The 26713-nt window shown below is 51.4% G+C and overlaps 1 protein-coding gene across 1 annotated transcript in view; it reads right to left on the bottom strand.

The window, feature by feature from the left end:
* The window catches only part of LOC141919150 (E3 ubiquitin-protein ligase PHF7-like), a 156030-nt gene that overhangs the window by 46572 nt on the left and 82745 nt on the right, over window positions 1-26713 (bottom strand). Inside the window, exons 8-9 of the mRNA XM_074814175.1 lie at window positions 24955-25090; window positions 24627-24884 (exon numbers count right to left, since the gene is read on the bottom strand). Of these exons, the coding sequence (XP_074670276.1) occupies window positions 24627-24884; window positions 24955-25090 (394 nt within the window). The remainder of the gene's footprint in view (window positions 1-24626; window positions 24885-24954; window positions 25091-26713) is intronic.

Genomic DNA, 26713 nt, shown 5'->3' with positions numbered 1-26713 from the left:
CAGCCACCTCCCCCGAGCTATACACCAATCTGTGGAGATAAGGACTGATAACGTTAAGGCGCCCCCTTAACGAGCCTGGCTCCTGCCCTCCCGATTGCTGGGAAACGGTTATAACAGCCCATCATCTCCCAAAGGCCTGGCACACCTGTGCCTGGGATGGGGTCAAATGGGAACAATAACAGAGTTGCACATTCTTCAAGTTCTTGTGCGGCTGCTGGAAGGCACCAGAATACTTCGTTGTCCGAGCTGGACGTGAGCAAAAGGTATCTGACAAAAGTCAATTATCTTGGACCCTATAAATTGCGACCCCAAGGGAGACCCTTTGAGCTCTCCTGGATCGCAGTGGGCCTGTGACCAGCACATCCCCTGATCTGGGACGCCTCTCAGGTACCAAACCCTTACGGTGATGTGTGCTGCCACAGCTGACGGAAGGCCAGGGCAAAGTCAACCCTCTTGAGTCTCAATTATCGCAGGTTGAGGAATGCCAAGGCATTGTGGGTATTTACTCTAAACTCGAGAGGAGGGAAATTTTCCTTTGAGCTAGCTTCTCTTTCACCCACTCTTTCTCTGCTCACTGGTGTGTGGGTACATACTTCATTCTACTGGATCCGGATACTTTTGTCTCTGTGTGTGTTTGTACGTTTTGTGTTTGTCTATGCGCATGTACATATGTATAAATTAAGACACCGTAAAGTAAGTTATTGTGAATCTTGTCATCTTAGAATCTGTAGATAAGTGGCTGTTTTTATAACATTTTCTGAATTCTTTTGTAATGATCAAGTGCTGTTAGTTATTAATAAATCTAGATTTCCTGTTAAATCATTACCATGTTAATACTTTCATCTGCAACAGATGGAGATGTCCCCAAGAGCCAGTTTGGTGTCTCCTTTGTCCCCTCAAGGTCATGGGGTGTCAACGTGGGGGATGTGTCATAGATGGGGCTGTCCCCAAGAGCCAACTTGTGGTCCCCATGTCCCCTCCCATCCCCAGGATATTAATTTGTAGACCTCCAGGAGACCCATGGGAGTATGGGGGAGGTGTCCCCATGTCCCTGTGTCCCCCCTGGGGTGTCCCTGTGTCCCCCATCCTGGTCGATGCTGTTGATGCACAAGTGGAGGCCGCTGGTGGCTTTTTTTGTCAGCCCGGTGTGGTCCCCTTCCAGGGGGGTGGGCGGCACACGGGTGACAACAGGCTCCCCAGATCTGAGGGGAAGGGTTGTGGGGGGCATTGGGAGGTGTCCTCGAGGGGTTGGGGGTGCAGGGATGGGGGGTTGGCATCGAAGGGACCCCCCCCCCAACCCCCTGCAGGGGATGGTGGGGACAGCAGGCACATGGTGTGTGGGGCAACTGGGGGGGTGTGTGGGGGGGAGTGACAGCGGTGGTGATATAGAAATGTTAAGAAATTAAGCACATAACTATAGAATGGTTAGCAATAGTAAGCTTGAGAGGTGTCTGTTTAAACTAAAGCCCTTTTGAGCTGTGGGAACGAGGCATTTCTGAACTGTGAGAACAAAAGAAAACAAGCATACATAAACAAAGATAGAGCCCCAAGGACAGAGGATACAGCACCAGGGTGACAAGAGATATACGGGCATTTTATGACTCAATGAAGTGAGTCTGGGCCTCTGACGCCCGGAGATGGAGGACATCTGTGATCCAAGAGCATGACTCCCAACTCAAGGATGCGCATCGCATATCAAACATGGGAACCAAGAGGGATGACTCCACTCAAGGATGCGCATCGCATCACGTTTCCGGTAAGGTGGAAGAGAGCATGAGAATGTTCATACGTTTTTGACCCAAACAGATGACTCCCATCTCAAGGATACGCATCCCATTTCAGATAAGGCAGAAGGAACTGTTGACACAAAGCTTTAGAACTAATTACACTTTGTTATAAATATGTATGTTTGTATTGTGAAACCTCATGAATATGTATAAGATACCTGCATTTAAGTCGTAGAGTCACTGGCTTAGGTGTGCACATTAGGTGGAGAGATCTCCCATGTACCCAGTGCTGCAATAAAGAATGCCCGCTTTCTAACACTCTGACTTTGAGTTTTAGAGAGTTTTCTTCGACGAGCTTTTTCGGTATCAGTTTTTGCGACCCAGATGGGACTCTGCTTCTGAAGCTCGACAGATCCTGGGATCACGGAACCTCGGCCAGCACTGGGGATTTCTTGGAGAGGAACCCTGATCCCTGCACTGAAGGGCCAGAAGTAAGAACTTCAAATTGTAAGTCAAGGCATTCTTTTTCTGATTCTAGAAATTTTTGTTTTCCTGGCTTCCTGCTTATAAGTAGCAGGTGCATAGCTGTGCAGGATAAACAGGGAAAGCACCCGTAAGGGGGATATGGCTCCTTAAGCATATGATAACTTTGTACAAAGTGAATTTTGTCTGGTCTGTTTGGCAGCTGCTGTGGAACAACTGTTTTGAGCTCTCAAACTTGTATGATTGTGTGAATTGTGTGTGAGATTGTGAAACGTGAGACGTACAATTAAGTACGAAGCGAGTGCGGAGTCCAGATCCGTGGTTCTTTCATGTCGTGAGAGGTGCAGCCGGAGACGGACAAAGTGATTGATAAATATTTGTTTAAATATTATATTTCTTATGTGCATATTTTTTTGCTGCTATTGTGTACACATTTTTTCTCGCTGCTATTTTGTTTTTGTATATATATATATCTCCTTTACTTTATATAATGGGGGCTGGGAGTTCTACGGGTGGAATACTAAAGGAATCACCTTTAGGGTGTATACTACAACACTGTAAAAAGATTGGAGGTCCTCCTGAAGGGTCTCCTAAAAGGGAGGATTTGATAAAATATTGCAATCAGTGGTGGCCTCTATATAAGCTAGGTGAAGGAGAAAAGTGGCCAGTTAATGGGACCTTAAACTATGATACCTTGTTGCAGCTGATGCTTTTTCTAAGAAGGGAAAGAAAGTGGGATGAAGTAATGTATGCTGATATGTTTTTCACGCTATGGCAACATCCAGAGTGGCAGAAAGAGTGTGGGATTAATCTTGCCCCGGCAGATCCTCTTGTTCTGGCATTAGAAAAAGATAAAAAGGATAAGACGGAACTAAAAAGGTGCTGTTCTGCATGTAGCATAGGGCAGAGGTGTTTAAAATTGACTCGGGAGGAGATAGAAGAAGATTTAGAGCTGTTGACTGCACCAAGATTACGGATAATGGGCAGGCAAGATGAGTTAATGCAGGAAGGAGATGATGAGGGAGCGGATATAGTGGAAGCAGAAGTGGGGAGTTTTACGCCCATCTCAGAAAGAACTCGGAGTAGGCAGAGGCCGGAGTTGCAAACCTCCTTACAAGCCCCCTTACGGCAGGCAGTTGGAAATGATGGTCCATTTTTTGTAAAAGTTCCACTTTCGCTTACTGATTTAAATAATTGGAAATTGGCTGCCGGAAATTATAGGGATGACCCAGAAAAAATCGACAGTGCATTTGAAATGATGATTAAAACTCAAAATCCAGATTGGCAGGACATAGAAGCAATACTACAAGTATTGTTTGACAGCACTGAGCAAGATATGATCCGGAGGGCAGTGCGAATGCATCTGCAAGCTCAAATAGCCTCAAACGCATTGCAGGGGCGAGGGGACCAGCACTTCCCCACAGAAGATCCAAACTGGAATCCCAGTAATCCAGATGATAGAGAAATGATTATACGGTACCAGAAATTAGTTGTATTTGGGATACGGCACACAACTCCAAAAGCTGTTAACTGGTCTAAATTATATGAAATTAAACAAAATAGGGACGAATCTCCAACTGATTTTTTAAATCGGCTAAAGGAGGCAGCCAGAAAGTACACTACCCTGAATATTGAGTCAGAGGAAGGGACAGGACAGCTGGCCTCTTTATTCATGGGGCAGGCATCGGACAACATCAAGCAGAAGTTACAGAAACTGCAGGGGACAGAGGCTAGAGACTTAGGGAGGATGCTGGATGTGGCCTGGGTGGCATATCGGAACAGAGAGGAGCAGAAAAAGAGGACTAATGCTAAGTTGGTAGCAGTTTTGGAGGATATTCAGAAAAGTCGAGGGTGTTTTGGAAACGTGAGAGGTGGAATGTGAGGCAAGGGGAACGGAAGGGGACTGCCGAATCCGACTTTGAGTCTGAACCAGTGTGCTTACTGTAAAGAGAAGGGACACTGGAAAAGAGAATGCTCAGTACTAGCGAGAAATAAAGGAGCAGCACCTATTGTAACATTAGAGGACTGAAGGGGACTGGAGCACTCTTCCCCAGCAGAGCCTCTGGTTACAATTGAGCTGGGAAATGAGGAAGTGGAGTGCTTGGTGGACACAGGGGCAACCTTTTCAGTTTTAAACACAAAGAAACATGAATTAGGAGATAATATGATAAAAATTATTGGTGCAATGGGAAAAGCAGAACAAAGACCATTTTTCAAGGCACTAAAGTTTAAAATTGGGAAACAATGGGTAACTCATGAATTCCTTTACTTACCAGGAGCTCCAAAGCTGCTAATAGGTTGCGATCTGTTAGAAAAATTGGAAGCCCAGCTTAAATTTAAAGATGGAGATGTAGAAGTATTAATACCAGAATCTAAATATGTCCAGGCTTCAATATTTTTGTCACAGGAAAACAAAGTGAATAAAGAAGAAATTCCAAAAGAAATAGAAGAAGCGGTAATCCCTCTCATTTGGGCTGGAGAGGTACCGGGGAGATCCCGGAAAGCTGAACCTGTGAAAATAGATATAAAACCAGATTCGACACTGGTAAGACTGAAACAGTGCCCCTTAAAAATTGAGGCTAGATTGGGATTGTTACCCCTCATACAAAAGTTTTTAAAATATGGTTCAATAAGAGAATGTGAGTCCAAATATAATACCCCAACATTGCCAGTAAAGAAATCAGATGGAAAAACATATAGAATGGTTCAGGATTTCAGAGCCATCAACCAAATAGTACAGGATATCCATCCAGTTGTGGCAAACCCTTATACCTTGCTAACCACACTGACGGATAAACAAGGATGGTTTACTGTACTAGATTTAAAAGATGCCTTTTTCTGTATCCCCGTGGCACCAGAAAGCCAAGACCTATTTGCTTTGAATGGGAAAATCCAGAAACAGGAAGAAAGACTCAGTACACCTGGACTGTGCTTCCACAAGGATTTAAGAACAGCCTGACGATTTTTGGGAACCAGCTCGCTAAAGAACTTGAGGTTTGGCGATTAGAAAATCAGGAGGGCATTGTTCCACAGTACGTGGATGATATCCTAATAACTGGAAAGACCAAGGAGGAATGTTTGCAGTTAACTATTAGCCTTCTGAATTTCCTGGGGATGAGTGGCTATCGGGTGTCACGAGAAAAAGCTAAAATTGCCCAAGAAACTGTAATGTATCTGGGTTTTGAGATTTTTAAGGGACACTGGCAGCTGTCAGCTGAAAGGAAGGAAGCCATCTGTCAACTCCCAGAACCCAGGACTCTCTGAGAACTGCGAACTTTCCTTGGAATGACTGGTTGGTGTCATTTATGGATTGACAATTATGGACTGATGGTAAGACCGTTATATGAGATATTAAAAACCTCTGCTGATTCCTGTTTAGTATGGACCGAAGAGGGAAGACAGTCCTTCAAGGAACTGAAACAATCGCTGTTAAAGGCACCGGCGCTAGCATCGCCAAATATTGAGAAGCCTTTTGAACTGTTTGTGCATGAGAAAAAGGGAATAGCCTTAGGGGTGCTGGCACAATTTCTCAGGCCCTTACGCCGAGAGTTGCTTATTTCTCCAAACAGCTAGATACTGCGAGTCAGGGGTGGCCAGGATGCCTGAGGGCAGTAGCAGCAACAGTAATATTAATACAAGAGGCCCGGAAATTTACCCTAGGGCAGTACATAACTGTATATGTGCCCCACATGGTAATTACAGTCTTGGAACAAAAGGGAAATCATTGGCTATCTCCAAGCCAAATGCTTAAGTATCAAGCTGTCCTGTTGGATCAGGATGACACTAAATTGAAAACAACAGCTGTATTGAACCCTGCAACCTTCCTGTCTGCTGAGCTAAATGAGGGGGAGAATTTAGAGCATGACTGTCTATGAACTATTGAAGAAGTGTATGCCAGTAGGACAGACCTAAAAGATACACCCTTACCTGATCCCGACTTAGAATTGTATACAGACGGAAGCAGCTCCATTGTGAATGGACAGCGTGCGTCCGGATACGCGGTGACTACTGTGACTGATGTCATAGAAGCTGAACCACTGTCACCAAACGTATCTGCTCAAAAGGTTGAATTAATTGCCTTAACTAGAGCGTTAGAACTGAGCAAAGAAAAGAAAGTGAATATTTGGACTGATTCAAAGTATGTATTTGGAGTAATTCATGCCCATGGGGCTATATGGAAGGAACGAGGGCTCTTAACCTCACAAGGGACAGCAATCAAACACAAAGAGGAAGTCCTAAAACTTCTCGAAAGTGTACAGTTACCTGCGGAAGTCGCTGTAATGTACTCCAAGGCCCATCAAACAGGAGACAGCAAACAACAACGTGGAAATAGACTGGCTGATGAGGCTGCTAAACGGGCTGCACGAAAAGGCATCTCAGTAGAGGTTCAGGCGTTAGTTCCAGAACGTCAGTTAAATTTACCTGAACATCCAATATATGATAAACAGGATTTGAAATTAATTGAGAAATTAGAAGCTGAAAAGAAAGAGAATGGGTGGGCTGTGACGCCTTCAGGTTTAGTAGTAATTCCACACACCTTATTAAACGAGGTAGCGAAGAGGGAACACAACTCTGCCCATTGGGGTACTGAATCTTCTAAAACATTTACAGAAATTTGTAATTGGCCGGAATATGGTAGAAAGCGTAAGTTCAATTACTGAGAGGTGTGAAATCTGTCGTAAGAACAATCCCAAAACACAGAATAAGATACACTTTGGAAAGGTGACAGAAGGGGGAGCTCCAGGTGAGTATTGGCAAATTGATTTTACTGAATTACCCAGAAAAAGAAATTTAAAATACCTACTGGTGTTATTAGATACATATACAGGGTGGCCAGAAGCTTTTCCCTGCCGCACCAACAAAGCACGAGAAGTTGCAAAGGTATTGTTAAAAGAAATAATTCCTAGGTTTGGAATTCCAATAGGCATGTCATCAGATAGGGGTCCTCATTTTATAGCATCTATCATCTCAGGAATATCAAGGGTATTGAATATTACCTGGGACCTACATACCCCTAATCTACCACAAGCAAGTGGGAAAGTGGAGAGGATGAATTATAACCTTAAATTACAGATAAGCAAACGGTGTCAAGAAACCTCAATGGACTGGACACAAGTTCTACCTCTAGCCTTGTTGCGAATAAGGGTCCAGCCAAAAGGTAGACAGCGGCTGAGTCCATACGAGCTTCTTTATGGAAGGCCGTATCAGATTCCAGGTTTACCTGGAGAAATGAAAATTCAAGGAGAAAATGATATATCGAATTACATGATTCTCCTAGGGAAGGTTATACAAGAGATAAACAAATCTGTTGTAATGAATAAATCACTAAATCTTGATTCACCAGCTCATTCCTTCCAGCCGGGAGATTGGGTCTACCTCAAATCATGGACTTCTGAACCACTACAAGAGAAATGGAGAGGACCTTATCAGATTTTGCTGACAACTTACACTGATGTTAAATGAAATGACAAGGACCGTTGGATACATTATTCGCGAGTCAAGAAAGCCCCAGCACCATGGACGTCTCAGGAAGAGGCCCCTTTAAAGCTTCGGCTCAGGAGGCGGTAACTATTTTGCTGCTACAGTTGGTAATATACCAAAGGGGAACCTCACAGAGTTTAGGGACATTGTGGAACGATAATACCCATATACAACTAATAAAACGGGTAGCATTGGCAGTTAGTATGAGCAAATGCTGGGTATGTGCCAAGTTTCCAAGACACAGTTCTGCTGCAAATCTCTCACTGATTGGCCTTCCCATTCCTTTCAATACCACTTGGAATAATCTTTGGGAATCCCCTAGAAATTACTTTAAAGAACAAAATGAAGACCCACAAACTTGGGAAATTAGGGTTCCTAAATTAGAGGAATAAGTCAAGTGTGTCACAGATCGAAAAACCACCCTCCGCGGTAATAACTCGGTGGGAAATTATCCTCAGTGTGATTGGTATTTCCATTTTCATCTACCAAAGAGACACGAAAATTTAAGAGACATGTATTGGAAAGTCCCAAAAGGGAAAGGTTGGTACTGGCTTTGTGGGAATGTGGCTAGAAAGTCACTACCCCCGTGGTGGACCAGAGCCTGTACATTAGGAATAGTCCTTCCCCAAATTAAAATACTACCTCAATTGCATGGACTAGGATGGGCTAGGATACATATTGGAAGACAAAAGAGAAATATACCAAATCCATTAGTTATTCGCCCGACCGCTTTCCACTCTTTTTCCTTCACTAGGAGTTAGTGAATTAGAAAAAGCTATAGTAAATATTTCCGGTGTAATGGAAGAAATTGAGAATGCCATAACCGATGCAATTGGAGCATTGCAGAGAGAAGTTACAGAACTTTCTAAAATTACTCTTCAAAATAGAATGGCTTTAGATATGATGTTGGCTTCACACGGTGGAGTCTGTGCAGTCGTAAATACTAGCTGTTGTACGTATATAGATGAAACGGGAAGAATAAACACAGACATGAGTATAATAAAACATCAAATAGGCATATTACATGAAGTACAAAAGGATGATACTTCCCTTGGCTTTGAAGAAATTTGGAGTAAACTTACATCTTGGTTACCAGACTGTGGTATGTGGCTGAAACAATTGTTTGCTTTAATTCTAGGAATAGTTATCATGATAATAGTAACTTGTTTGACCATACAATGTTGTGATTGTTGTGCCCGTTGTAATAGACATTTATAACCTATATCCTGAACTACATTTTTGTATTCACATTTAAGTGCATGATAGCTCTGTACTCATATTTAAGTATATGATAAGTATTTGTAACTTGTTTATTCACATGTTAAGACTAACCTTAGTTTTGATAGTAATATTTTATTTTAGGTTGCATCATATAAATTCTGCAACCATGAAGGGAAAGGGGGGAGTGATATAGAAATGTTAAGAAATTAAGCACATAACTATAGAATGGTTAGCAATAGTAAGCTTGAGAGGTGTCTGTTTAAACTAAAGCCCTTTTGAGCTGTGGGAACGAGGCATTTTGAACTGTGAGAACAAAAGAAAACATGCATACATAAACAAAGATAGAGCCCCAAGGACAGAGGATATAGCACCAGGGTGACAAGAGATATACGGGCATTTTATGACTCAATGAAGTGAGTCTGGGCCTCTGACACCCGGAGATGGAGGACATCTGTGATCCAAGAGCATGACTCCCAACTCAAGGATGCGCATCGCATATCAAACATGGGAACCAAGAGGGATGACTCCACTCAAGGATGCGCATCGCATCACGTTTCCGGTAAGGTGGAAGAGAGCATGAGAATGTTCATACGTTTTTGACCCAAACAGATGACTCCCATCTCAAGGATACGCATCCCATTTCAGATAAGGCAGAAGGAACTGTTGACACAAAGCTTTAGAACTAATTACACTTTGTTATAAATATGTATGTTTGTATTGTGAAACCTCATGAATATGTATAAGATACCTGCATTTAAGTCGTAGAGTCACTGGCTTAGGTGTGCACATTAGGTGGAGAGATCTCCCGTGCACCTGGGCACCAGCTGCTGAAATCAGTCCTGTCCCTACCAAAGTTCATCTTTTTCATTAATGTGATGCCATTAGTGTAAGATCTATCACCCATAACGATGACGCGATGCAATAACAGGCTTATCACAGAATTATTCAGGTTGGAAAAAGACCCTTGGGATCATCGCGTCCAACCATCAGCCCAACTCTACAAAGTTCTCCCCTACACCATATCCCTCAACATCTCATCCAAACAACCCTTAAACACATCCAGGGAAGGGGACTCCACCCTCTCCTTGACAGCCTATTCCACTGTCTGACCACTCTTTCTCTGAAAAAGTTTTTCCTCATGTCCAGTCTGAACCTCCCCTGTTGCAGTTTAAAACCATTCCCTCTTGTTCTATCGCTAATCACCTGTGAGAAGAGACCAGCACCAACCTCTCTACAATGTCCTTTCAGGGAGCTGTAGAGAGTGATGAGGTCTCCCCTCAGCCTTCTCCTCCTCACACTAAACAGTCCCAGCTCCTCCAATCGCTCCTCACAGGATTTATTCTCCAGGCCCTTCACCAGCTTCATTGCCCTCCTCTGCACTCGCTCCAGCACCTCGAGATCTCTCTCGTATTGAGGTGCCCAAAACTGGACACAAAACTCCAGGTGTGGCCTCACCAGTGCAGAGCACAGGGGGACTATCACCCGCCTGCTTCTGCTGGTCACACTATTTCTAATACAAGCCAGGATGCCGTTGGCTTTCTTGGCCACCTGGGCACACTACCGGCTCATGTTCAGCTGCTTGTCAATCAGAACCCCCAGACCCTTCTCTTCCAGACAGCTCCAGCCACACCTCCCCAAGCCTGTAGCCATGCAGGGGGTTGTTGTGGCCCAAGCGTAGGACCTGGAACTTGTCCTTGTTGAAGCTCATCCCGTTAATGTTGTCCCACCGATCCAATCTATCCAGGTCTCTCTGTAGAGCCTCCCTGTCCTCATGCAGATCGACACTCCCGCTTAACTTGGTGTCATCTGCGAATTTACTGATGATACACTCTGTGTCCTTATCAAGATCATCAATAAAGATGTTGAACAGAAATGGTCCCAACACCGAGCCCTGAGGAACACCACTTGTGACCGGCCGCCAGCTGGATTGAGCTCCACTGACCACCACTCTCTGGGACCGTCCATCCAGCCAGTGCTTGACCCAGCAGACCGTTCGCTCCTCCAGGCCATGGGCAGACAGTTTTTCTGTGAGAGTTCTATGGGGAACTGTGTCGAATGCTTTTCAAAAATCCAGGTAGACAATATCCACAGCCTTTCCCTCATCCAACAGTCAGGTCATCTTGTCATAGAAGGAGATCAGGTTTGTCAGGCTGGACCTGCCTTTCATAAACCTATGATGACTAGGCCTGATGCTCTGGTTGTCCATTATATGACTTTTAACAGCACTCAAGATGACCTTCTCCATGACCTTCCCTGGAACCGTGGTCTATAGTTTCCTGGATGCTCCTCTCTGCCTCTCTTGTAGATGGGTGTCACATTTGCCACCTTCCAGTCCAATGGGACCTCCCCAGTTAGACACGACTTCAGGTAAATCATGCACAGCGGCTTGGCGAGCACATCTGCCAACTCCCTCAGCACCCCTGGGTGTAACCCATCCGGTCCCACAGACTTGTGTGCATCCAAGTGGTGTAGCAGGTCTCTGAGCACTTCCTCTGTAATTGTGATGACCTCATTCTGCTTCCCCTCCCCATCTCCCAGCTCATGAGGCTGGGTGTCCAGGGAACAGCCAGTTCCACTGCTAAAGACTGAGGCAAAGTAGGCGTTGAGCACCTCAGCCTTTTCCTCATCCTTAGTTACCATGTTTCCCTCTGCATCCAGTAAAGGAGGGAGGTTTTCCCTAATCCTCCTTTTGCTCATTTATATATATATATTTACAGAAATATTTTTTGTTATCTATAACAGCTGTAGCCAGGTTGTGCTCTAGCTGCGCTAAATGCCACAAGTGGTCCTTCCCTCCAACTTCTCCAGGACAAGAAAAAAGAAAACCCTGATGTGCTTTACCTGGTCCACAACAGCTTGGTTGGCATTTGCAGCTTCTGGCATCCCTTGGCAGCTCCATTTGCAGTGGGACGGGTCTCCTTGGCTCCTGGCTTCACAGCAAATCGGTCATCCAAAGCCCCAGCAGGTCCAGTACCTCTCCGGCAGGGCACTTGCAAACACCAACATCTGGTTCTGTGATTTGAAGCAAAGGAGAGGAAGATTAAAAACCAACAGCTGTAAGTGGGACACAGGGAAGGGACAAACCCAGCCCGTGACATGCATTTCAGCCTCAGCCCACAGGAGCCCCAGGCACAGTCACGGCAGCTACAAAGCACCACAGCGTGTTCAGAAGCAGTGCTGGGGAAGGAGCAGCTTGCTTTCTTTATGCCTTGTGAAGCACTGAAGGGACAAGCTGGTCTCCTTGCCACTGCCAGGCCAGCGGGTGCAGCTCCCTGCAGCACACGGGCTGTGCCAAGAGGTGCTGGGGCAGCCTGAAGGCACCAGCTCTGCTGGGCGAGGAAGTTACAATGTGAGCCGGCATCAAGAAAAAAGGCAAAGTGCAACGTGGCTTTACCTGCTCTGGGCACTTGCTTTCACAGGCTTAATACAACCATGCAACAGCCACAATTGCAGTGAGCCAGCAGTGTGCCCAGGTGGCCAAGAAGGCCAATGGCATCCTGGCTTGTATCAACAATAGCGTGGCCAGCAGGGACAGGGAAGGGATCTTACCCCTGGACTCGGCACTGGTGAGGCCGCCCCTCGATGAGTGGGTTCAGTTTTGGGCCCCTCACTCCCAAAAGGCCATTGAATGACTCGAGCGTGTCCAGAGAAGGGCAACGGAGCTGGTGCAGGGTCTGGAGCACAGGTCTGATGGGGAGCGGCTGAGGGAACTGGGGGGGTTTAGTCTGGAGAAGAGGAGGCTGAGGGGAGACCTCATCGCCCTCTACAACTCCCTGAAAGGAGGGTGCAGAGAGGGGGGATGTGTCTCTTGAGCCAAGGAACCAGCGCCAGGACAAGAGGGAATGGCCTCAAGCTGCGACAGGGCAGGGTCAGACTGGCTCTTAGGAAGGATTTCTTTGCAGAAGGGGTTGTTGGGCGTTGGAATGGGCTGCCCAGGGCAGGGGGGGAGTCCCCATCCCTGGAGGGGTTGAAGAGTCGGGTTGACCCAGTGCTGAGGGATCTGGTGGAGTTGGGAACGGTCAGGGTGAGGTTCATGGTTGGACTGGAGGAGCTTCAAGGGCTTTTCCAACCGAGATGATTCTGTGACTCTCTAACCCTTGCACACATCCTGTCTCCCTGGGAACTAACCCTACGCTCGCCCTCCTTCACTTAACTGTCCCCTGGAGCCCACAGAAACATTTCAAGGCCTACAAACACCTGGTATGAAATGAAAACCAAGGTCAGATATCAAGTGCAACCCTTCCTGGGGATGCACGCCCAACAAGAACCCCTCTCTCATTATGGTCATAATCCAGGTAAGCCTGAAACAGCTGCTCTTGAGGAAAGCAGCAATACAAGGAGCTCCTCCCCAGCACATCGCTCCCAGAGCCCTGCTTGGTCCCCGGGCAGGGCAGGGGCTGCTGCCAGCATGGGCTCCCTGCCCTCCCCAATTCCCCCCTCGACAGTCCCACTTGCCCCAAGTCTACATACAGGTTCATCTGGCAACGTCACAGCAACAGCAGCTGCCTTTCCAGTCAAATAAATTCATCTAGAAGAGGAAAGGCAGCTAGCATCTGCTCCCTGGCACAGCTTGCAGCAGACAGCAATATTGCCACATTTTACGTGTTTTATAATGCTTTTTTCTCTTCCTTTCACTCCTCATAAAGCAGACTGCATGGGCCATCAGCAGGATCAGCACAGAAACATGGATAAATTTAGGAGGAAGAGACTTTGGATGTCTCTGGTCCAACCCCTCCGCACAAAATGGACAATTTCACAGTTAAAAGAGATTGTGCAGGGATGCGTCCAGCAGTGTGAAATATCTCCCAGGACGCAGATTCCCCACCTCTCTGGATCACAACAAGCCTTTACCTGCCCTTAAAGTCACCAGACGTTTGTCCTCAGCTACAGCACAGGCCCCAAGAGATACTGTGTGTTGTCACCCTGCAGCCTTTGTTCTTGATTTGCGGAAAACAGAGTCTACAACTCGAAAAGAGTTATACAGCAGGTATGTTTACTCCGGCACCGGGGTGTAAGGGGATTTCTCCACAAAGCTTGCACACCAACAGCACATTTTACCAAAACTTATCGAGTGTGGATATACATATTCATTGGATTACAGAACACAAACATGCATATGCATGAGTAAGGCTGGGTTAGTTCTAGAGGCTGGGGTCAGCAGTTTATGTTCTCTTTGCACCTGCACATTGCCCCCTGGGGGGCGTCTTCAGGGGGCTTTGGGAGGAAGGCTTGTAGTCTTTCTCACCTTGTTTCTTTCCCCGGAGCGTGCACAGATTCTCTTAGCCAACTTCTTGAACAACAAAAGTGTTTTTCAGCCGGTTTACTCATCCTATCTTATTTAAGGGAACCAATGAAACTTCTACAGTCCATACATGCTATCTTTACTCATTACCGAGGCCCAACTAGTTAGAGCACACCTGTTCCTCAAGGACAAAAACATGATATTTTGCTGAACACTGCAGTTCTTGGTAGATTTTCACAGTAAACTGCTTTGTTTTGATGGACACAGTAGTCCTTGGTAAAATGCCACAGAACAGTCTGGGCAGCAGGAACCTTAGCAATATTAAAAAATACTATAAGAAATACTATAACTTGCTAGAAGTAAGTAAATAAGTTGCTAAGCAGTTTTCTATAAGTAAATAAGTCTTAAAACAAGTAATCATTTCTCTGTATCACTTGAGATCCAGCCAAAGGTCCCTGTTTAGCCAGGCCGCTCCTTCCCCGCCTGCTTGTTTTCCGGCACACGGGAACAGCCCGCTCCTGTGCCTTTAAGACTCCGCTCTTGAAGGATGTCCAGCCTTCCTGGACTCCCATTTCCTTCAGGGCAGCCTCCCAAGGGATTTTGTCAATCAGTCTTTTGAACGGGTCAAAGTCTGCCCTGCGGAAGTCTAAGGTGGCAGGTTTACTGACCCCTCTCTTTGTTTCTCCAAGGATCGAAAACTCAATCATCTCATGATCACTGCACCCCAGACGGCCTCCAGCCTTTACCTGCCCCACAAGCTCTTCCCTGTTCACAAGCAGCAGGTCCAGGAGGGCACCTCCCCTGGTCAATTCACTCACCAGCTGTGTGAGGAAGTTATCCTCCACACATTCCAGGATCCTCCTGGATTGTTCCCTCTCTGCTGTGCTGTGATCCCAGCAGATACTGGGAGGTTAAAGTCCCCCACAAGAACAACAAGTGACCGCGAGATTTCTCCCAACTGTTTACAGAAAGCTTCATCCCCCTCACTGCTTTGGTTGGGGGGTCTAGAGCAGACTCCCACAGCAAGATCTGCTCTATTGGCCCTTAACCTAATCCAAACACTCTCAACCCCGTTAGCACTATACTTGATTTCTGAGCTGTCACAGCATTCTCTTACATACAGGGCCACTCCACCGCCTCTCCTTCCCTGTCTGTCCCTCCTGAAGAGCTTGTAGCCATCGATGGCAGCACTGCAGTCATGTGAGGCATCCCACCACGTGTCTGTTATAGCTGCTATGTCATAGTTCTCGTGCTGCGTCATGGCCTCAAGCTCCCCCTGGTTGTTGCTCATACTGGTGCATTGGTATAGATGCACTTGAGATGAGCTCATGAATCCAACACCTTTTTGTGAGCGTGGGCCCCATTCCCTACCAGACCCTTCTCAGGTCCTTTCAGCAGAGACCTCCTTCCTCCTGCCCTCGCTGAGCTCCCGCAGTTCTCTGCCGTAGCCTGTGGCAGATTTCCTTGCAGGGACGTCGCCGTGCTCGTCACATCACAGGCTGTCCCAGCTGACGTGTGGCTGGCACATCCCTCCCGTGAGCTTTACCCACATCCCAACACGCTGCAAGGATGAAATGCTCTTTATTTTTCGAGCGATCAAACCGCAGAGGTCTGACAAAACTTCCCGGGGGTGTCAGTGCCACGAGTTCCCTTTCCTTTCCCGACTCCCCGACGGGCCCTGCACAGGCTCTTCTGCTGGGCCTTGCCTGGCTCCTCACAGGCAGAGCCCGGCCGGTGCCTGGCCTGGGGCTGCTCCAGCTCCCGCCATCCCTCTGCTCTCCAGCTCCCCAGGCCCCGCACACAGGCCCTGCTGGCGCCGGCACCCACAGCCCTTCCTGCAGGGCCGCTCGCCCGCCTCTGCCCCTGCTCAGGCCTGTGCCAGGCGTCGGGGTTTGCAGAGTGTGCGCTGGGGCTGCGTTGGCCCTTTTCTTGGCCAAAAACGCTTCGTGTGACTGAAACCCGGCCAGCACAGCGCATTTCCCGGCTGGAGGCGGCTGCACTGGAACCGCCCTCTGGGGCCTGAGGGAGAGGGTCGGTTGGGGGCGGGAACGGTGCCTAGAGGGGCTGCTACCCCGCCCCCTCCCCTCCAGCTGCCAATGGGGCTGCTGGCCCCGCCCCTCCCCTCCAGCTGCCATTAGGCTCCTGGCCCAACCCCCTGCCCTCCAGCTGCCAAAGGGGCTGCTGGCCCCGCCCCTCCCCTCCAGCTGCCAATGAGGATGCTGGCCCCGCCCCTCCCCTCCAGCTGCCAATGGGACTGCTGGCCCCGCCCCCTCCCCAGCTGCCAATAGTCTCCTGGCCCCGCCCACCTCCCCAGCTGCCAAAGGGGCTGCTAGCCCCGCCCCTCCCATCCAGCTGCCAATGGGCTCCTTTCCCGCCCCTCCCCTCAGGCCGATCCCAGGGGCGGAGGCGGCAGCAACAGCCGCGGAGGTGCCTGCCGGGGCCGGGGCCGGGGCCGGGGGAGCGGCGGGAACAGGCGGCGGTTGCACTGGGGCGGGCGGGCGGGCGGGAGCGGAGCGGCTCCCTCGGTGCCAGCGGCGGCGAACCAGCAGCCTTTACCGGGCAGAAGCTGCGTCCCGGCCCCGCGCCGAGAACCGCCCCCCCCTGACGCCCCCCCAGCCCCGGCCCCGGGAGGGGCGAGCGGGGAAACTGCCCCCCCCCGCGCCCGGCGCCCTCTGAGGGAGCGAAGCGCCGCTCCGTCCTGCCCCCCCGCCGCCCTTGCCGCTTCCGGCCCCCCCGTGGGGACCCCCGGGAGGAGGGAGCCTCGCCCCGCCCCTGCGAGGGAGCAGCCGCTCTGGGTGAGTACAGCGGGACCCTGGAACGGCGGCAGGTTTGGGCGGAAAAGGGAAAAAGAAACCCAGAAAAGCGGCTTCACCCCCCCGCGGCCCCTCGGGCTGTCCGGTGGCTCTTGGTGCTGAATTCCCGGGGGAAGCTGAAATGGGGGGGGGAGCAGCGGTTTGGGGCTGGAAAGGCAACGTCCGTCAGCACTGTCCTGGTGGAGGAGCGAGCCAGCCTCATCTGGCCATTTTAATTCCATTTTGCCTCTCTCCCTGTAAATCCCTGAGCCCGGGAGGTATCTCCAGCAGGTACCTTTAATCACAAACTGCTCCAAATGGATTCCGGAGTGAGACTGGGATTGCTGGGAAAGGCCTAAACTGCTCTGCTGCCAGATGGCCTTGGCTGGGCACTGGGAGCAGCTTCCCATCCCTACTGCGGCACGGGGTGAGATATTGGTGTGGGGGAAGGAGCCATTTTATGGTTGAATCCCATCGCTGATGGCAGACAGAGCCCAAGGGAAAAACTGCCTGGGCTGCTTCTCCTGCCAGAGCTTAGGGCAGAGTTTGCTCCCATGAACGCCTCAGCCCAGGCAGCTCTGACCCAGGGGGGTTTTCTGTCACGGAGCGTGGACTTACAGAAATACGCCTGGAGAGGAGCTCAGGGGGTCGTCTTGTCCATCCTCCTCCTGATGGGCTTCACCCCGAATTTTCGATCTGGAGGCGATAGTCCCGTGCGTGCAAATGGCATTCCAGCTAAACGAGCGTTTAACCCGTCGCAGTCTCTACCAATCCCTCGTTATTAATCAGTGGCTCTTTGCCCCATTCCCCTCGGTTTCCCGGCCAGCTCGCCTTTCGGCGTGGGGGGGTCATTCTGCCTGTCCTGTGCCTTCCTCGCAGTCGGAGCTGGGGGAGCCCCTGTCCTTCCCCAACCTCCTGCTCACGGCTCCGCTCCTACACACGAGACTGTCCCAAGGCCCCTCCTCCCCGAGGCTGTGCACATCCCCCAGGCTGACTGTTGGCATTTCTGTAGCTGATGGGTGCCAGAGGTTCTTCCAAATGGGGTTTGTGTCTCCCTTGGGTGCAGCAGGTTCATCCCAGCCTGCAGGGAGTTCTGCTGGGATGTTGATCGTTACTAACACCGCTGCCGTTCACCTCGGGGGTGTAACTACTTCTGCATCAAATTCCACTTGTGAGGCGTTTTAGGATCTTTCAAGGATTATTTTTTGGGGTCCAGAGTCTAGGAAAAGGCAATACACTGAGCGATGGTACATGGGTGAAATAACCAGTGACAAATACTCATTCCTTGCTGTTCTGAAGTTGTTATTGCTGTTATTTTCCAGTGTGGTTGTGCTCAGAAGTCAGGCGCTATATAAACACCAGTGAATGTACAGAACTTTCATGGGGTATAGTGTATGGTGGTGGGGTTTTTCACCCTGAGTCATTCGAGTGGTAAAGTTAATTAGCCCTGTAATTAGAGCAGAGGACTGTCAGTTAGGATCCCTCCCGGTTTAGGCTCTGGGGTAGCTGGGAGCGAGCTTGCTGTGCGTACACAGCTTGCTGTGAAGGCTCCGCTTTTGGCCCCCCAGCCTGTGACCCAGAGTTTGAGAACCGTGGGCTGTCCCCTCGTCTGGCCTCCTGGCCTCAAGCAGGGTCAGATGTGCTCGTGTTCTTCTTGCAAGATGTTGGTTTAATCCTCAAAGTCTCCACCTCTCCTGTAAGCACCCTCTGCCAGTGCTTCATCAGCCTTTACACTAGGAAGTTTGCCCTGAGCTCTAACCTGGAGCATCCCTGCTGCTGTTGAAATCTGCTGTTTCCCGTCTCGCTCACGGCCGGCGTTCAGCAGAGCTGCCGCTCCTCAGCTCTCTGGCTGTCTTTGTGCTGTGTTCCGTCTCTTTGGTCCTCTGCTGCAGAAATGCAGAGCCCAGTTCCTCCAAAGGCTGGACGGCTCCGTTGGCTCCACACTTCTCCTACGTGTCCATGGTACTTCCTAGATTGCTGGTCGTTCAGCCCGTGAGCTCGCTCCCGTGGAGCCGAGTGCCCAGCGGCCTCCTCAGTGCTGGGCAGAGCTGAGGGGTGGCTGCTCGTGCCTTGGAGGCTCTGCTCCGGCTCGGACATCCCGCGGACCTTTGCTGTCATTTTATGAGACACGGTGTGCATCCAGCTTCTGATTCCCTGCAGCTCCCAGGCCTGTTCCTGCAGGGCTGCTCCCTGGCCAGCTGTTCCCATCCCGTGTCACTGCTTGTCTTGGCGTTGCAGTCACTGTGCCGGGTGTCCCTGGTCGCGTTTCCTGCAGGCAACATCCCTTCACATCGGTGCGTGTGTGCTTTGAAGATGGGAAGTGCTCTCCATCGTGCGTGACGATAAAGAAATCTGGCATCTGGTGAAGCCTTCAAATGTTGTCCTGAGCGTTAGTGATACCGTGCAGAATAGTGGTGGGGTTTTTTCTAGACCAAAGCTGAATTTTTACTGCTCTGTGATTTTATTGCATTTGATTGGTGTCTTGGCTATGCCTTGGTTACAGTTTCTAACCACTGCCTTTGGATGTAGTGGCTACCAAACCCACATCCTGCAGGTCTCTGAGGGCGGGGGACTTGTTTCCTTGGGGTAATACACGTTTGTGTGTGTGCTGAAGGTGCAGGCCCACCATAGTGCTGAGTTTTGTCAACCTCCAGTTGTTTTTGGCAAGAGAAGCCAGCCAAAGATTCCCCCTAAGTGCCTTGCATGCGCTTTTGAGATCGTAAAGAAGGTTTTCTGAGAAATCAGAATGTTTTCTGATACCCTCTCACTCAGTCTGTAGTTAATGTGTTTTACTCCCTCCCTCTCAGTGCGTCTGCTTTGCTTGTCAAGCAAAATAGACGCTTCAGCCTCGAGCTCTCTGTGTATTGGATGAAATCATCAGTGATTTGGCAGGATTGTTTTTAACCCCCAGCTTATCGGAGAAGCTCAGTATTTTGGCCAGAAGAGGTTTGGTATTTTGGTATTTTAAGAGCAGTTAGAATCTCCTTTACCACTTCTGTCATTCCCAGGTGTTGCAGTGGCAGCTGACAACCCCAGAGGTCTCGCTTCTGTCTCACCACCTTCCACATCACACCAGCTGTTCCTGTGTGGTTCGGCCGTGTGCATTGCTGAAGTGCCTGCACACATTCCTCTCTATCCCATTGCTTCCTACGGGAAAAATGGAATTGGGAGCAGTGGCACTTTGGGGATTCCATCCTGGGCAGGCAATGGGATGTGCCTGAAGCTGTAGTTTGACTGTGTGGGGAATTGTTGCAGAACCAGAGCGTAGGGTTGGGGAGTCAAAATGTTCCAGCAGCAATGAAGAGAGAAGTATGCAAAGGTGTCAGCTGCCAGCCTGCACACCCTGGGTGTGCATGTGCTCGAATGCACGGCTGCATGGCCCCAGGCTGCAGAGGTCATTGTGTAGAAAAGCCCTCGGTTAGTGGAAGAATTCTCCATTGTTGAGTATTTCTGGAAAGTAAATGGCAGAGGTGTTTTGCTTCTGTCCGACTTGTTTATTCCCTCACTACAGCCAGGGTCGCTCTGACTGTGTCTTAGGGTGTCCCTTTCTAGCCTTTTGTCTGAAGGTGGTCCGCTCAGTTTTTGTGATCCTTAAGGATAAAGTAGTTCATGGTGGAAACTAGACGTCTTCATCTGAGTTCATGCTGATAACACAGTTCGTGATTATTCTGGGTCGGGGATTGTCTCTTTTATGCTACTGTGGTGCTTGTGGCCGAGTCTGGTACTTGTTCAGGGCAGCCACAGCTCTGAAATTGGTGACACCTGTGGCAGGTGGGACGAGGCTGTGCCTGTCCAAATGCACAGCTACCTGAACCGTAGCCACGAGCTTCCAGTAGCACCATAAAGTGTGCAGGGCTTGATCTGTGCCGGAGCTGACTGTAAAGCGTCAGGTAAACCTGTTCTCTGATGTCTGACTGCTGGGGCAGCCTTGCTCGCGTTGGGAAACAGAGAGCTTTGGAGGCAATACTGTGACAGCAGGAGTGCTGTAAAGCAACAAGAGGGAGCAGTTTGTCGAATTGCACCGTCAGACATCGCAGCCCTTTGATGTGACAAAGGGAATTGCTAGAGCACAGGGCAGAGGGCACGGAAATTGTGTCCTAGGTGGCTTCTTGGGCAAGACTGACTTTTTGTCAAGACTTGGCTTGCCCGCTTCCCACTGAGCTTTGGGATGTGGATCTCGGAACTGGATCCATTTAGATGGAGCTCTGCTTCTGAGCTGCCCTTCAAAACCTTGTGGAGAATGTACCCACAGGGGGGATGCTAATTACCTTGTATTTTGACCATAATGCCATGGGGCAAAGAACAGGGTCAGCTGTAAGGAATAAAGGAGATGTTATGTGTGATGACTCCCAGATCTTATTTTTCCTGGGTGTTAGGTCTGCTGTGGAAGGCAGGAGGAGGGAGTGGGGGCCTGGGCCTCCTCAGCTGTGTGGGTGCCCCTTTTCTGAATCCTGGCTCAGCAGTGGGATGCTTGTTAGAAAGCAGGGATCAAGAAGGGAGTCCTGGGCCAAGCTCTTTGCTGGCAGAACTGTGCTGAACTCTGTGCCCTCGCACCAAGAGATAATTTGCCTGCCAGTGCTGGAGGGCTGAGCAAATGCTCCCCGCGGATGGGAAACAAGTTGCTCCGTCTCCCCCCTGCCCTTTCCTTTTTCCTTAAGGAAAGAGGGAAAACCCTACTGAAGATGGGATCCCTGGCACAAAAGCTGAGTTGTGTGGAGTTATTTTCAAAACTCGCATTACCTCTATGAAACCAGAGCCGATGAGGAAGGTCGGGGTGGCTGAGCTTTGGATTTAGCTCCCGCTGGGGCTCTGACAAGCCCATGAGCCCAGCCTGCCATACATGACCGTGAGCAGCACAGCCCACTCGAATACCTGCCAAAGTCAGTGCGTGGGAGCAGAGGGAGCTGCTCTTCCCCAGGTTCACCAGCTGGAGAAGAGATGGTGTCCATGGTCACCCTGCCTCGGGGCTGTGGCAGTCGCCTTCGGGAAAGGAGCGGTCTTGGTCTGGCCCTGGGCAGCAGAATGGGATATTTACCCTGTGACACAGAGGTACCTCTCGGGCAAAGCAGAATACGAAGTGATTTTTTTGATGAATGTTCCTTCTCATTCTGATTTCATGCTGTCTGAACTGGTTTGTCGAATCCTGACTGTTCTCCCCAGCTGTCCATCACCCACTCCCATGTTTTGATGGCTCTTGTCACAGACAGCCTGGTAAAAAGATCTTCGTTATTTTCTCTTTCCTTTTTTTCCCCTTTGAGAAGTCTCATGAACTTTTTGCAGCTGTCCTGACTCTCCTCCCCTGTCCTCACTGCAGCAGTGTGGCAGTTAGAGCTGCCCCCCCCCCCGGGAGGAGGTGTGCTCTGCTGGCTGTTAAAGAGTTGGCAGCGCTGTGCTCTGTGCTCCTCTCCAAAGCTTCTCTGTTCCCCCTGGGCAGTGGATTGTAGTGTTCTGCCATTCCGAGTACAGTAACATCTGTACAGATACAGAACCTCTAGTTCATGGATTGGGTTCATGAAGCCCTGATTCTTTTGATCTCCTTTGGAAGCTCTATTGCCCCACATTTTCTCTCTCCCCTCTTCTCTGTCAGACTGTTTCACAGCTGGCCTTCTTCCCCAGGCTTTGCCTCATCCCCTGGTCAGACTCGAGCTGTTCAGTTCCTGCAGACCCAGCGGCTGTTGGGGGATCTGAGCTGCTCAGAGACAGCAGGGCCTGATCTCTAAAGGAAGCAGATTTTGTGGTCTGACTCTGATCTTGCTGAAGCTGCTTTTGTCACCCTTTCAGAAACCAACCGAGGGCTGAATCAGAGCTGGCGGTTTGCTGAAGGTACCAAAGAATGGGGGGTTTAGAAGCCAATGCCTGATCCTGTGGACAACCTTAATGCTGTTTGGTAACTTGTTGGAGGTATTTTATTGTGGGTTTTGTGTAAGGTGCTATAAAGCAATGCCATGCAGCTGGAAGCCAGAGGCAAGACTATTTATTTCAGGGCTTTGAAGATCTCTACACCTGGGACAGCTGTCTCGCTGCTGCAGTGGTTGGGTTTTATTTTGTCCCTCGCTGGGGCTACTGTCGCAAGACCATCTACAGCAATCTCCATGTCACAACTGCAGCCATGACACTGAGCAGAAATTGTAAAGAAAAGTAGCTTTGCCACTGGTGTGAACCTTCCCCGGGGAGACAGAGCCGGCTGCGGGTCCAGCGAGGCCCGAAGCACAGGGCCATGGCGCTGGGCAGCCGGCCAAGGCCAGCCCGCAAGGAGGGAGGTGTGGGCAAGGTGCTGCCAGGCCCCGGGGGAAGAAAACCCTCTGGGCCCAGCCCCTAACGCTGCCCCTCGAGAAAAGAAGAAGAGGAGGAAGAAGCTAACAAATGAGCGTGGAGTGTCCCAAGGCAGAGATCAACGGCCAACTTTATTGCACCGATGGAGGGGGATCAGGGCCAGCACGTGGGGACGGCGCATGGCTGGTCCCGCGTCTGCGTCCAAGCTGGCTGTAAGGGTTTTGGGCCCGACGTTCCACACGGGAGCGGTCCCTCATCCGCACGGGCCCACGGCATCTGGAGCGGCTGCCACTCTCAGGCGCTGGAGAGGGGCAGGAGGACTCTGCTGGCAGCTGGCTACCAGTGCTGGGGCTGCTGCTCTCCGGTACTGGGGAGCCGTGGGACATCCCCAGCGCTTCCTGGCTGTGGGTGCTGCTCTCAGCACTTGGTGCTGGCGCACGGCTCCTCTCCCGGCGTCTTCTGGGCCGGCTGTAGGGCGTCTGGGCCTGACGTTGCACCCGGGAGCGGCGTTGCCTGTGGTCGGGTCCAGGTGAGCCCGAGCTGCTGCTGCCCTGAAGCACTGGGGAGTCATGGGATGGCCCTGATGCTGCCTGGCTACCGGTGCTGGGGCTGCTGCTCTCCGGTACTGGGGAGCCGTGGGACGTCCCCAGCGCTGCCTGCCCGGGGGTGCTGCTCTCAGCACTTGGTGCTGGCGCACGGCTCCTCTCCTGATGTCTTCTGGGCCGTCTGTAGGGTGTCTGGGCCCGACGTTGGACACGGGAGCGGCGTCGTGTGTGGTCGGGCCCAGGTGAGCTGGAGCTGCTGCTGCCCCCATACGCTGGGGAGTCATGGGATGGCCCCGGTGCCGCCTGGCTACCACTGCTGGGGCTGCTGCTGTCTTGTGCTGGTGAGCTGTGGGATGACCCGGATCCTGACTGGCTACCAGTGCCAGAGCCAGCGAGCTCTGAGATGTCACCGGAGGCTGTAAGAGGAAACAGGAAGGTCATAGGCACAGAGGCCACTGTGGAGAGGCCAGAGTGGTGCCCCCAGCCCTCCTGGAGCAGAGGGGCTCTGCCAAGCCCAGCCTGGGCACCCGCTGCCAGGCCTTGCCTGGGCCCTGGCCCCAGCCCAGGGGCATGAAGGTGCTTTGCCTCTTACCGGTGCCCTGGCCAGCACAGCTCTCGCACTCCCAGCTGGTCCTGCTGGTCCTCAAGTTTGAGCAGCGCCGGTGGGTGCCTGCGGCAGCGCAGGAGCTGCACAGGAGCAGTTCCCAGGGCCTGGGGAAGCAAAAGGGTTCATGGCTGTGAGGACAAACTGACCACAGCACAGGATTGTGCGGCAGAGCTCCTGTTCTCGGTCATTCCGCTTCGAGCTCTTGGCGACACAGAGATCCCGTGCAGAGCCCAGGGTGCTGCTTTGGCAACTTACCCCCGTTCCTCTGCCTGCTCCCTGCCTCTGGGACAAAGGCACTCACGAGCGTCGCAGCGGCTGTGCCTCTGGATTAGTGCTTCGTCTGGAGGCCCGTTGTCCCGTGATGGATTTCTGATGGAGAAAGGGAAATCATTGAGCCCCTGCTGCCTCTGCATAAGGCTGATGCAGGGCAGCCCTGCTCCTCCCCCCTGCCCGGTATACAGCTCCTTTGTGAAGCTGAAGCCTGGGGACTGATGGGACAGCAGAGGGCCAGGACTGCAGGGGCAGCCCCTGGCATGGCACAGGGCTTGCAGCCTCCTGTCCTGTGAGCCAGCAGGACACCAACCTCAAGGGGATTCGGATGCCCATTGTGAGCATGTCCATAAGAAAGTCCTGCTTGTCTCTGCAGAGGGGGCAGCTGAAGGTAGTAGTACCAGCGTACCGAGCCTGGCCCTGCAGCGGAAACAAGAGTAGGAGTGAGGCTCTGGTGCTGCCAAGAGCCTGCCATGTCCTGGGCATGAGGGAACGGCTCCTACCTGGATGCAGCCCCGGTGGAACCAGGCGTGTTTGCAGGCGGGGCACACCATGGTGTGGTAGGACTTTCTGTCCTCCACAGGGTCCAGGCAGATGAGGCAGTCGGTGTTCTCCGGAGCCGCCTCCACCTCCTGCTGTGGTCGGTGCTCCCTGCAGAAGGACCTGGGGGGGGAAAAGAGAATGGATGGGTGAGGGTGAGGAGTGATGGGCCCTTCCCCGGTGGGGGTGAGGAGGAGACACGAGGTACCTGTGCGGAAGGAAGTACTGGGTGATACATTGACCCTCCGTGGCACAGGGCAGATGGAAGCTGCGGTCGCAGCCCTCCTGGCAGCAGGTGATGGCGGCCCCGCTCTCACCACAGACGAAGCATTGCTGGAAAGAGCAGAGCAGCCCCCATCAGTGGCAGCCTCGGGGCCTCCCCAGCCAGTCCCATACCTCTGGGCAGGGTGCAGGATGTGGCCGCTGCTGGGCCACAGCCCACAGATCCACCCGGTGCACGAGGCTCCTGGGCTGGAGCCACTGTGGAGCTGCTGGGAGCAAGGCTTTTGTGCTGGAGCTGCTTGGAGGGGCTGGGATTTCTTTCCTGGGCTCTGGGCTAAGCTCCCCCAAACCTCTCCTGACACAAATGTCCTTGACCTTGTCAGGTCCTCACCTTCTGCGCTGCCCGCTCGATTGTGTGGGCAAGGTCCTCAGTGATAAATACCAGCATCCCTGATTCCTCGTTCTGCCAGTAAAAAAGCTCACTGGCAAAAATCTGCAGAAGAGTAGAGAAGAGAGGAGGAGCTGATGAGGAGAGCATGGCCGGGAGTGCCTGTCAGCGAGCTGGAGGAAGCCCCAGGGCACTCACCAGGCAGAAGAAATGGGAACAGAACTCTTCAATCTTGATTTTTGGCCCACAGAGAAGCGGGTCCGCCGCTGCCCGGCCGCACAGCATGCACGCTGGAGGGGAGAGAGCAAATGCCGGCGGGAATGAGCACCTCTGCGGGGTTGGGGAAGCGTCCCTGAGGGGTTGTCCCCAAGGGCCTGCTCCATCCCTGAGGAGCTGAGGGGAAGGGCTCGGGACCGTGTAGAGGAAGGGGCATCGCAGGCACTGCCTCCCCCTGCCACCACGCTTGGCCCCACGCTGACTGCCCCGACAGCCCCTCTGCTGTGCTGTGAAACGGAAAGTTTGCTCTCACCCTCCTCCATCGAGTCGGGGGCCTCCTCCTCTTCCCTCTCAGACATGGTGCACCACCACAGCGAGCGTTGGGAGTGTCCTTGTCCCAGCAGCACCGGGGTGTCTCTCCCAGATGCTCCTCGGCTAACTCTGAGGGAGAAACGGGGCGCGGGTCAGCTCTCAGCACAGCCCCAGTGCCCCGAGGTGTGGGACCCCTCCTCCTCCGTCAGCCCCCTGCAAGCCCCATCCCTCCTCTGCCCTCTCCTCACCTCCCAGGTCGCACTGACACACGGCTGGAGCCCAGCGATCCTTTTTATAGGCTTGTCCCCGTGGGTCACAGTGGCCATTGTGACATCGGCACCCCCATATATGGGCAGGGACACCCTTGGTGGGACACTATGGCCACAGTGACATC

The sequence above is a fragment of the Strix aluco genome, unplaced genomic scaffold (genome assembly GCF_031877795.1).
Source record: "Strix aluco isolate bStrAlu1 unplaced genomic scaffold, bStrAlu1.hap1 H_2, whole genome shotgun sequence".
NCBI classification, from domain to species: Eukaryota; Metazoa; Chordata; class Aves; order Strigiformes; family Strigidae; genus Strix; species Strix aluco.
This window is presented reverse-complemented; position numbering and strand designations above follow the sequence as displayed.